Raw genomic sequence first — 13067 nt, 5'->3', positions numbered from 1 at the left:
GGAGGTGTAGCTAAAGACTGTAGATTGCATTCCTAGCATCACAAAATAAAAGGGCATGCCACCTACACAAAGCAGGTCATGGCCCACTATACCTTGGGCAACTCCTGCTGAGACAAAAAGAAAAACAAAAAACAACACAATATAGAAGAACTCAATTATGAGTAGTGTAGGTGTGGTGGTTTGAGTAAAGGCCCCTAAGGAGTGGCACTACTAGGAGGTGTGCCCTTGTTGTAGATGTGGTTTTGTTAGAGAAAAGTGTTAGTAGGGGCTGGCCTTGAGGTCTCAAATGCTCAAGCCACACCCAGTGTGGCTTTCTCTTCTTGTGGATTCAGATGTGACTCTCAGCTACCTCTCCAGCACCATGTCTGCCTGCATCAACCATGCATGCTTCCTGACATGATAAAAATGGACTAAACCAGCCGGGGAGTGGTGGCGCACGCCTTTAATCCCAGCACTCGGGAGGCAGAGGCAGGAGGATCTCTGTGAGTTCGAGACCAGCCTGGTCTACAAGAGCTAGTTCCAGGACAGGCTCCAAAACCACAGAGAAACCCTGTCTCGAAAAACCAAAAAGAAAAAAAAGGACTAAACCTCTGGACCCAGCCCCAATTAAATGTTTTCCCTTATAAGAGCTGCTATAGTCATGGTGTCTCTTCACAATAATAAAACCCTAACTAAAACATGTAAGGGCAAACTAGTGTCAAAGAAGCAGTCTTTCAGAAAACATCTATAGTGTGTGCCCAGATGCCAGCTCATGTTGGAGGTGCCTATGATTGTCCTAACCTTTGTTCCAACAAGGGGTGCCCCAAAATTCATGTCCTTCCAAGGACTTGGAACATGACTTTATTTTAAAATGCATATAACTGTGATACTGGCACATCAAGCAACATGACTTGTGACTACTCTGAAGGGACTGGTGGCCAAAGGTGTGACTCAGTGGGCCCTGAGAGATCTATACACAGCAATGTAAACAACAAGTAAGTAGTAGGACAATGGAGGGAAGTGGTCAAGACAAACACCACATGGCACCTCATGAGAAGCAGCAGAATGCTGGAGTAAGGATTCTACAACCTGAGGAACGCCAACAGGAGCTGGAAAAAGAGGCCTGAAAGACTCTCAAAGATACTTAGGAGCAAATGTGGACCTGCCTTCAAGACTGAATCCATGTTTCTGATGTTTAAGTCACACATCTCCACAGGAATTACATCAGTGAAGTCATCTTAAGAAGCAGCCTATACTGAGAGAGGACCTCATTAACCTCAACCCACATGCTACGTGGATCCTGCCCTTGAACAGCAACAGGTCTATGGCTCACTAGAATGCAATCTTCCTAGATGCCACGATGCCACAAGAGCTATGTGTTTCAGCTTCACAGAAAGCTGTGATGTCCTTACCTTTGGTCTGTCTCCAAGAAACCCACTACAATTGGAGGCTCCACACCGACAGACTGTTTTTTCATTGCCCAAACAATCAAGATTATAGTTGAATGTCAGCTCTGTCCCTAAAAGAGACACAATACAATGTTAGAGGCCATTGTTCTCCTGTGGCAGTGGATGTCAAAGAATCAGTTTCAAGAAAACGTACCCCCTTCATATACACCCTGGCATGGCTCATATACCTCATCAATTTGCTGTTTAAAATAGATATCCCAAACAAAGCTTCCAAATCACTATCCTAGAGCCCTTCCAAACCCAACCACACCAAATACCAGCCAGTGCCTCTCTGCCTGTCCATATGGCACCAGAAACTTATAGCACCCCAGTGATATACCTGCAGGAATGTCACACACAGCAAACAGGCCAACCCGTGTATCCCCATTCACTGTCCATTTCAGGGTCTCACAATTGGGCTGGCAGCTGTGGTTCATGAATCGGGAATAATTCCCTTTAGGGCCAGCGTCAATTATGCGGTCCTGCAGGATAAAAAGTCAAGGACATCTTTAATTTTTTTTTCCATTTTATTTTTTCCAAGACGAGGTTTTTCTCTGTAACAGCCTTGGCTGTTCTGTAATTCACACTGTAGCAGACTAGGCTCAAACTCACAGAAATTTGCCTGCCTCTGCTGGGATTAAGGGCATGCGCCATCATGCCCAGCTAACATCATGCCCAGCTAACATCTTATCTCTAAAGGGCCTCTTAATGCCATAGGTTGTATCAGATGATACAGTGTTGTCTGTCGTACTGAAAACCTTGGTATCCTGTTGTCCACCTGGACCAGACCACCAGTCCAGATTCTTGCATAAGGGCAGAACACAAGGAGAGTCTGAACCCAAGTGAGAGTGGTGAAGACTGTGAACTGGCACTTATAACACCACCCCAGCAACAAATAAGCTAGGAGAAATACAAGTGTCACAGACCTGGGAAGGGCAGCAAGAGCCTATACAAAACCAGCACTGCCAGACAACAGCAAACTCCATTAAAAATAGACAAGCAGCATCCACTCCTAGAGAGCAAAGGAGGTACAAGCACAGCATGCTCAAGTTCCCACTGGCTGCAAACAATGGACTTTGTCCACAATGACGATGCTATGCTGCCATAAGAGGGACAGGCACAGGCTGACAGTTCGGAGATAGCAGTCTGCAAAATCACAAATGCAAGCACACAGTGGCCCTGGGAACTGACTCACTGAAATTCAAGGGTCCAAGCACTATGGAGGAATAATAACCACTTATTATGGCTCAGACCAGAAAGAAGATAGGCAGGTGGATACACAGCTGTAGCTTCTTCCCTGAAAACCTCTAGACCAAATATATAGCTCAGTAGGATCTCTGCTCTTCAGTGTTTATTTCTGAGATCAAAGATAAATTGGTACAAAATTACATGTCCGAGAAGGGATGAATCTGTGCCAAGAGCACCTCTAGCTGTGCCTTGTGGACCACAGAGCACTACAAAAGCAACCACACTGGAAGACTATGCTTGTGCCACCCAGTGGGTGCTAACTTTGGAGGTTTCTCTTGGTAGTAAATACATAGGTCCCTTGAGAAACCTCCAAAGTGAGCACCCATTGATTGTTGTAAGCGGAGAAGTCAAACTTGGTGGGTAGATGCCTGCAGTCCTAGCCACTTAGGATGCTAACAAAGGATATCACTTCAGCCCAGAACTCAGAATTCACCTCAGGAGAATAAAAGCAGAAATACTGTAGCTCAATGATCTGCTTTCTACTATACTAGTTGTTGTTTTAAACTCCAAGGTTTTCTAGACAGTAGATGAAAATCTATCGCTGAATCAACCTCAGCTGTATTTGTACATTAACCAGCTGGTGAAATGGCTTACAAGATAAGGTACTTGCCATCAAGCCCATGACTTCAGTTTGAACCCCAACAGTCCATACCATAGAAAGAATTGACTTCCAAAAGTTGTCTCTGATCTCCACAAGTGTGCCATAGCATGCACAGTCACACATATGTACACACAAAGTAAATACATGCTTTAAAAAATGCACAGTGTGACTGCAGGCACATGTGTGACAACTATTTAAAAGTTAGTTCTCTGCTTCCAGCTCGTTTTGAGATAGGGTTTCTGGTTTCTAACACTGCATCATGTACTCCAGGCTAGCTGACTTGAGAGCTTTCCAACTGAATATTTTTTAAAAAGTTACTTTTATTTATGTGTTTTTTTTTCTCTGACTATATGTCATGTGAATGAGATTACGAATAGAGGCCAGAAGAAGGTGTTAGATCTGGAGCTGGAGTTACAGATAATTGGGAGCTGCCTGATGTGGGTCCTATGGACTGAATTTAGGTCCTCCAGAAAAACATTCCAGTGTTATGTATATGTGTGTACATACACGTAGAGGCCAGGTCAACTTTGGATGCTATTTCTGTAAAACTTTCCGTCTTTTTTTTTTTCTTTTAAATATCCATTTCCTTTCTTATTTATTTGTTGTGTGTGCCATGTGTGGAGGCTAGAGGAAAACTTCCTGAGGTGGTGCTCTTCTTCCACTATGTAGTTCCTGGGGATCAAACTCAAAGTCATCAGGTTTTTGCCAAACCTTTATCCAATGAGTGATCTTATCTCACCACCAAACCTTGTTTTTTTTTTTTTTGGTTTTTCGAGACAGGGTTTCTCTGTGGTTTTGGAGCCTGTCCTGGAACTAGCTCTTATAGACCAGGCTGGTCTCGAACTCACAGAGATCCGCCTGCCTCTGCCTCCCAAGTGCTGGGATTAAAGGCGTGCGCCACCACCGCCCGGCCCAAACCTTGTTTTTGAGATAAATTCTTTCATTGGAATCTAGGATTCACCAATTAGCCTGGTCTTGCCACCAAGCCAAAGATCCTCCTGTCTCCCCCTCCCTAGCTTTGGGACTATAAAGAGTGTGCTACCATGCTCAGCTTTTTATATGAATGCTGGGGGTTGAACTTGGGTCCTCATGCTCTGTGCAGCAAGTATTTCACCAACTAAGCCAGTCTCAGAATCTTTTATTATTTTAAAGTATAAAGTATACCTGACATAAAAGTTTACTGGGTTTTGTTTTGGTGTGTGTGTGTGTGTGTGTGTGTGTGTATGTGTCTGGAGACTGAACCCAGAGCCTTGCACATGCTGGCAAGCACTCTACTACAGAGCCATATGCCCAACCACATCTTAACCATTTTTAGGTGTATAATTAATTGTAATAAATACATCTATAAGGGTATCCTCTTTAATCCTTCAATTCTTTACATACATGGGAAGGATCCTTATGCCTTACCTCTTAAATGTTAGGAATATAGGTATGGGCCACCATGCTCAGTCCTGAGGTCTTTAACTTAAAAGCCTTGGTTATATAGACCAGGCACAGTAGCCTGTGTCTGTAATTTCCACACTAGGTTGGATTGAGACAGAAGGATTCCAAGTTCAAGGCCAGTGTGGGCTATAAAGCTAGTTCAAAATCAGGGTGTATCTCAGTGGTAAAGCACTTGCCTAGAATTTATTGGGTTAGAGTTGGATTCTCCAACATTTAAAACAAAACAACAAAAGTTATTTCAAAGTTTTCTGCCTAGAGAGCTAAGATCTTCTTTAGAATGAATTCTTTTTTGTTCTTTTTAGATCTTAGTTTTTTTTTTTCTGCTGAAAACTGGACATTTAAAACTAGTAATATAGTAACTCTGAAAATCAGACTATTTCATCTCTTCTGGCCTTGAGTTTTGTTCTTCATTAATTGTTAATGATTTTCCTTCTACTGATGTTCTAGGCTTTTTAAAAAACAGACCATCTCTGTGGCTTTTACTGAGCCTATACCTCCTCAAGGGCAGGCACAGTCATGAAAGATGGAAAATGAAGTGGGGAAATGAGCAGCAGCCTCTTTAGCTATCCCCACACAGGGTACCAGAGCATCCCTGGAGCTCAGTTTATTTATTGCAGTGGTGAGTCTTGGTTTTTCTTCATTGCCCTCCAAAATCCTAGCCTGCCAGTTTTCCCAGAAAACTAGAATAACCTCCTACAGAAGGTCCTCCGTGAACCTGCTCACAGTTTATCTTATTAATTCTGTGTCATGGCAGAGCCTGAAGGAAATGCCACTCACCTCTTAAGCTCTAGGGTCCATACCTTTTGCAAACACTTCTTTTAATTTTTTTTTAATTCAAATCCCACCTACCTGTTAATATTTTTCCACGTTCACGTTGTCTTTTGTTTTACTATGTATGCACAGACATACATGTCATACATGCATATGTATGGAAACAGACACACATCACCACCACCACCAATCTTTTCAGGGCTAGCTGGGAACATCTTGCTCTATCCCTGCACATAGGCTTGCTTGCTCTCCCTCCTTCCCCTTCACCCCCTCAGGATCCTACTGCCTTATTTCTCCAAAGAGCTAGAATTATAGGCATGCACCATCATCCCTGGCTTGGGTATCTCCCGTATCTTTTAAAAAAATTTTTTTTTTTTTTTTTGGTTTTTCGAGACAGGGTTTCTCTGTGGTTTTTGGAGCCTGTCCTGGAACTAGCTCTTATAGACCAGGCTGGTCTCGAATTCACAGAGATCCGCCTGCCTCTGCCTCCCGAGTGCTGGGATTAAAGGCGTGCGCCACCACCGCCCGGTTTCTTTTAAAAAATATTTTAATCTTGTCCTAACAACGACTTCACTAAAAGGCCCAACCCCCACGGCCTATAGCAAATGACAGGAGCCATAGACTGAGAATGGTCAAGCTTCCTGAGGGACTGTTGGCTGGGGACTTTGGAGCCATTCCAATTTCTACAGAGTCCCTATAGTCCCAGATACCAGAATCAAAATGCCTGATCCATAGACATTTTCTATCTTGTTTTCAAGCATTATTTAAGTCGTGTCTTTTAAACAGAGCCCCACTTTTCTGCTGGGTTTTGAGCTTACTGGTAACGGAAAGCACAAGAGTACCGTTCTGATGCACTTTTCTACCTAGGCCTAGTTACGTAGTTACCTTCATTCCGAGAATAACAAAAACATCTAGCAATTAGGTTCCAGATGTTTAAAACTATGAATTACAAAGTCTTAGGGAATAGCACAAGCCTCTTATTCCACATATTTGGGAAGCTGAGGCAGACAAGTGCTTGCACTCAGAAGTTTGAAGTGAGTCTTGGAAACACACAGAGAGGGAAAGCACAGGATTCATAAGAAAATAGAGCACAGCACAGCCAAAACCACTCTACAATGTAGCTCAGATAACATGCAATGGTCATGTCTATGCTTTTTCCCTTTTTCCCCCCTTGATATTAAGAAGAATCTTGATATACTTTTTATGTTGTACTGGACACACATGACTCTTAGGATGTTCAATGCCAAAGGCAGCTCTACATTTAGAAAAAAATATGCAGATGTTTGGGGAAAGTTACTAAGGAGATGAAATGAGAATATCACCAAAATACAAGGGCCAATTATAGGGGTAATGAACCCTCCAGGTCCATGTTCAAGACGTCACGAATGAATAACAAAGACACACTTCCCATTACCTTGTCTATGGTGAGCATGTAAAAGTGAGTGATGTCATTCTCGTGAGCATATTTGATTCTTGCCATACACTCCTCTTCATCAATCAACTCACCAACATACTCATTAACAAATTCTCCCTGGAAATCAGAAGAATGTAACAACTGAGTACATACCGGCCAATTCTTAGAATCAGGGTTCAAGATACCAAGACACCATCAATTACTCAAGGATAACATGTTAATACCTCAGGGGTGTGGTTCCTAGAGCTCCTTCATTAAGTTCAAATTCAAATAATCTCATCCTTATAAAGATTGCCAGTGGGAGATATAATCATGCATTCTCAGAGTAGCAACATCCCAGATTGTTTTCTACAATGTCTTGCCTTAAAGGAGCATCTTTGTTAACCCACTATCCATTTAAGTAGTAAATTACATGGAGGTTTCTAATAGGAAAGAGGTTATGAAGAACTTGACAGGCAGGCTCCACAGCAAGTCTACATAAAGCAACAGCTGAGGCAACCAAGGAATAAGGCTGGGGAAGAGTGCATCTCAGCGATCTTTTTTAATTTTTGTTTTTGTTTTGTTTTTAGAGACAGGGTTTCTGTGAAGTTCTGGCTGTCCTACAACTTGTTATGTAGACCAGGCTGACCTTGAACTCACAGACGTCTGCCTGCCTCTACCTCTTGAGTGCTGGGATTAAAGGTGTGCCACCAAAATGGAAGAAGGGAGAGAGGGAGGAAGAGGGGAGGGAATAAGGTGAGCCATTAATTCTTACAAGTGGAGAAGAGAAAGCTAGTGAGATGATGAAGTGGGTAAAAGTACTTTGCCACCAAGTCTGAGGACCTGAGTTCAGTCCCTGGGACCCACATGGAAGGAAAGACCTGCCTCCCGAAACTTGTCATCTGGTCTCTACATACATGTCAGGGCACATGCATATCTACACACATTCCACTGAATACACAAACATACACTTAAGAATCACTACACAGTATAAAAAGCAGGGGGACATTATGGCATACCTTTCTGATGTCCCTTTTGGCAACCAGGCCCCACCCTTTGCCATCTGTCTTGATGATCTTGGTCTCAGGGTACTGGCGCTTAGTGAAACACTGGTTCTGGCAGTATTCACCTGCAGGACACACCTGCGGGTGGCACTCAAACATCAGCATCCTGTTTAGACATTCTGAATCAGAGCCACAGGGGTTCTCATCTGTGGGCTTACAGTTGCACTTTGGGATTTCAGAAATGTCAGCTGTATAGATCTGGACTTTACCATACGGTTTATTCACCTATAAGAAAAAAAAAAGTTGTCTTGACTCTACTTTGTAAATAGAGTCCTGGATCCCTGCACACTCATACTGTGCCTTCAAGGGCTCACCTTGGAAACATGCATTCTGATAATCATGACTGGGCCCACAAAGATAGTTTCTGACAGACCTCTTAATGACCATAACCTGGGGCTGAAAAATCTGTAGCCCAAGAGCCACATCAAAACCACTTCGTTGAGAAGGAAGACACACACATGTACACATAATCCTGACATGCCCATCACCTTGATATGCTTGTATGGTGGAGGTTTTCTCTCACTCTCCTGTGTTTCTCGGGCTTCCCGCTGAAGTTTGATTTCATTAAAACGAGCTTCAGCTTCTTGCAGTGCTAAAAAAGCCAACAGAATATGAGAAATATATTTTAGTAAATAAATATATTGACCTTTTAAGGAGTTCCATATTCACTGCTAAGTACTGTGGTTGGTTTCCCTGAAACTAAGGGCTATGAAACACTGTAAAAGGCAGACAGATGCCTGCATCCCCAGTGATTAAACACTAGGAGCTGATTTATGCCAGCTCTGCACAAAGCCTAGCAGCTGAGTTTCTATCAAGCACTACCCACTCTCTGTACTGAATTCTAAGGATAAGGCAACAGTATCAGTGCTTTGAACATACTGTACTTAGGAAAAAAGAAGTGAACTTTTATTCCTTTTAAAGTAAAAGGTCTCTGAGAAGAAGCACCAGTTCAGATCAACAGAGACCATATCAATACCCAATCTGCAAACTGTCAATGTCACTGTGAGGCCAGATCAGTGGCTGAGCTGGCAGCTGCTAGTCAGTCATTAGCAGGCATGACTTAATAGCAGGTCAGTATCAGGAGTCAGGAGCCTGGGGTCCCACCTTCACCACTTGGTACCATATCAAACTCATTGGGTTCCCAATCTCGACCAGAATCTCTCCTTTCTGATGATTTTCAAGTTATCTTTTGATAGCTATCTGGTTGTGTGTGTGTGTGTGTGTGTGTGTGTGTGTGTGTGTGTGTGTGTGTGTGTGTGTATGTGTGTGTTTACACACGGATTTCTCTGTGTAACAGCCCTAGCTGTCCTGGAACTTGCTTTGTAGAACAGGCTGGCCTCAGACTCACAGAGATCTGCCTGCATCTGCCTCCCAAGTGCTGGAATTAAAGGTGTGCATCACCACTGCCGGGCTAATAGCTATCCATTCTTACTCAGTCCTCTTGAAGCCTCCGAATGTTGAGGCATCAAGGAAAGAGGACAGGCTGCTATTGCTTGATATCTGCTAAACTCTCAGCAGCAAGGAGCCAACAGCTCCTAAGGCATACATTTTCATCTACCATGGCAAATCCCATTGTGGTTGACTAAATCCATGTAAAACCTAAAAAAGCTTAAAAAGTGATTTGAGACACACACACAGAAAAAACAGAGTTTAGCACAGCTTAACGCCATGGTTCCTTTAAGAGAGGTTTTCCTGATTCAACAGTAGAAGAAAAAAAGCTAAGTGGTTTTGAAATGGCAGCTTTCTGGGTCATGCTGCCAGCATGAGAACTCTGGCTCTTTCTGGAGGCCGAGCATTTAAATGGGATTTCTGGGCAACATGTTGCAAATTACTTGGTGGCAGCATGGGCCAAATGGTTATCAGAGTTGAGGTGGTGAGGACGGATCACACCCTGCAATCTCAGAGGCAGCGAACAGACTTCGGCCATGTTGGACTGGTGGGGCAAGTAGGCAGGGCCCTATTTCCCCTAGCAATGCCGCTGCTTAAGTTCATAAGAAGGGCTTAGCATTTTAAGAAGCACTTCTGATCAGAAAAGGATTACAGATATACAATAAAGACAAATTCAGATTAAAAAAAAAAGACCTCTAAATGGGTCACAGTGTTGGATAAATGTACATAGGCTTGGGAGAGAGAAGAAAAGGAGTACAGAGGGTTGGAAAAGAAGTAAATCATTTAAAAAATAAATAAAACAAAGTCTTTAAAGAGACACAATACAGACAGTCATAGAGTAAAAGGAGTAAAAAAATAAGCTACATAAAGATGGAAAATACACAGAGTCTGGATTATTTATACTACTGTGTTTTCTTTGAATATCTTTTTTTTAAAATATTTATTTATTATGTATACAATATTCTGTCTGTGTGTATTCCTGAAGGCCAGAAGAGGGCGCCAGACCTCTTTACAGACGGTTGTGAGCCACCATGTGGTTGCTGGGAATTGAACTCAGGACCTTTGGAAGAGCAGGCAATGCTCTTAACCACTGAGCCATCTCTCCAGCCCCTTCTTTGAATATCTTGACTATGAATGAGCTAAGTACAGAGAGACATTTCATTGTACAGACTGTTAAACTAAACCAGCATATATACTCTAAACGTATGTTGACTTCAAAATTCAGGTCTAAGGATTTGTGGCTTTGGAAAAGAGGTTCTTCTTTTGTTTCCACAGAGGACGACAACCTGTGGAATCCTTCCAAACTAATGTGGTTTGATGGACTAAGACCCTCCCAAAAGGTCGCCATGAACACCCCCAAAAATTACTTCACCTGAAAAAAAGCAGGAAGCAGTTTGGAAAGAACTATGCCCAAATTCCCAAATATTGTTTGTAAATGTTTGTTTACATTTAAAGGGGGATATGATATAGAGATGAATACATTGCATTTGTATGGATCTTAATTTATTGATACAAACTTAAGATCAATTTTGTTGTATGTATATTTCTGTTCTTGATTAAGAAGGTATTGTGTTTGTGCAGCTCATTTAAAAATGTAATGTATAGCTGTGTGGTGGTGGCACTCGCCTTTAATCCCAGCACTCGAAAGGCAGTGGCAGGTGAATCTCTTTGAGTTCATGGCCAGTCTGATCTACAAGAGCTAGTTCCAGGACAGGCTCCAAAGCTACAGAGAAACTGTCTTGCAAATTAAAAAAAAAAAAAAAAAATGAAATGTATAATTAAGAAATATAGGTTAATAATCATTTAAAATAGTCAAGCTTGTAGTCATGTTAGGTTTTCTATATATAGAGAGATATATTTAAGTTAGATAAATATTATTCAGTTCTTTCAGAGACCTTCAGAATATGGCATTTAAATGTTTTAATAACTTAGGACTTTTCATGACAATGAGACGCAACTGCTCCCGGTAGCACCAATTACTTCAAGAGTAAGATGGGCATCGAAGAGGCTCCTTATAGAGTTTGCTAGCCATTTGGGCAAAAATTGCCCTTGCCTGGACTGTTTTATACTAAGCTGTATGAACTGGACATGCAGGACCCACAGAAAAATGACTGCTGACCTTGCCTAAAGAAGAGGCTATCCTTTGGGGTTCCTGCTTCATAAAAGAGTCTGCTAGACATTCTGCAGGACACAGAAAAATGTGACTGACAAACTGCCAATATAGGTGGAACTATCTTCGGAATTTCCTGCTTCATGGGAAAGTCTGCAGGATACTATGGGCCTGTAGGCTGAAGATGGATGCTTCAATGATACAGAAGAACTTTGGGTGACTGTCCAGGCAGCAAGAAGTCTCTGTCAATTCTAGAGTTTTGGCAATTGCTTACAATGCACTTCTTGTTTACTTAGGTAATATTATATCCTTCTGGAGTCTTTGATGGAGTTGAAGAATATATAGTTATAATTAAAGTTTTCCTTAGTTATGATAGAAGATAAAGGTAGGTATAAATATTGTAACCATAATTCTTGCTTGATACCTATTTTGTTATATGTAATTTTACTATATTAAAGTTAAAACCTTCACTTTTATTTAAACAGAAAAGGGGAAATGGTGTGGAGGTTCTTCCGTCTATGTGTTGCTTTTACTAGTTAATGAATAAAGAAAATGGCTTGGCCTGATAGGGTAGAACAGTAAGGCAGGGAAAACTAAACTGAATGCAGAAAGGAGGCGGAGACAGGGAGAAGCCATGGAGGTGCTCCTGGAGACAGAAGTGCTGAAACTTTGCTGGTAGGGCATGACCTCGTGGTGATGCACAGATTAATGGAGATGGGTTAAATTGATATAAAAGCAATAAGAAGTTAGAGTTAATGGGCCAAGCAGTGATTTAAATAATATGGTTTCTGTGTGATTATTTCGGGAGTCTGGGCAGCTGGGAAACAAACATGCAGCCTCCTTACAACAAGCAGGGACAAAGCTTTAGTTCTCCCTGCATAAATCACGTAAGCACTTGAAGTTTTTCCTACTGTTCACACTCACTATGCATCTAGAGAAAATGTTGAATCTTACTATGCAACATCACACTTCTCTCTCCTATCTCCTTCCTGCCCCAGTCATTATCTAACTTAACTATACTGTTGGCACTATCTCCTAGACTGTGGAATCAGACACAGCATTCCGGTTGGTCTGCTCACTCTAACACTGTGTAAGGTACCCAAGGTACAACTGTGTCTACTGAAGAATTAGAAACAGAGAGCTGGAACTTAAGGTTCCAATCATGGAAAATCATCTCCAGACCTGCCATACAAAAGGCCAGTTATGGAAAATAGTTGTAATTAGTTCTAAACATAGTATATCTTTTAAAAAAGCTTTTATTTATTGATTTATTTATTTATGGTTTTTCAAGGCACTGTTTTCCTGTGTAGCCCTGGCTGTCCTGGAACACACTCTATAGACCAGGCTGGCCTCGATTTCACCTCCTGCCACTGGGCCTCCCAAGTTCTGAGATTAACGCTACTGTCTGGCAAAAAAGCCTTATTTCATTTTAATGAAATTAATTATAAGCTAATATTGTGAAAGTTTTTAAATAGCATAAGCATACATCGAGACACATCAGACTGCAAACTTCCTTTTTTCTAATATAGAAGTAGAGATAGAATGTTTAGTCTAGGAATTTTTAAAGAGATCAAATTTCAAAAGAACAGAAATTAGGATTAACAAGCGTATGAGAATGCCA

At 41.8% G+C, this 13067-nt stretch overlaps 1 protein-coding gene across 8 annotated transcripts in view; it reads right to left on the bottom strand.

The window, feature by feature from the left end:
* Positions 1-13067, bottom strand: part of Nsd2 (nuclear receptor binding SET domain protein 2) — a 72851-nt gene that overhangs the window by 4762 nt on the left and 55022 nt on the right. For all 8 annotated transcript variants that reach the window (XM_057773223.1, XM_057773224.1, XM_057773222.1 and 5 more), the window contains 5 exons: positions 8436-8539; positions 7903-8172; positions 6905-7021; positions 1768-1909; positions 1392-1498 (listed from right to left, as the gene is read on the bottom strand). In XM_057773223.1, the coding sequence (XP_057629206.1) occupies positions 1392-1498; positions 1768-1909; positions 6905-7021; positions 7903-8172; positions 8436-8539 (740 nt within the window). The remainder of the gene's footprint in view (positions 1-1391; positions 1499-1767; positions 1910-6904; positions 7022-7902; positions 8173-8435; positions 8540-13067) is intronic.

The sequence above is a fragment of the Chionomys nivalis genome, chromosome 6, assembly GCF_950005125.1.
Source record: "Chionomys nivalis chromosome 6, mChiNiv1.1, whole genome shotgun sequence".
Taxonomy (NCBI): domain Eukaryota; kingdom Metazoa; phylum Chordata; class Mammalia; order Rodentia; family Cricetidae; genus Chionomys; species Chionomys nivalis.
Note: the sequence above shows the minus strand (reverse complement) of the source record. Positions and strands in the feature narration are given on the sequence as shown.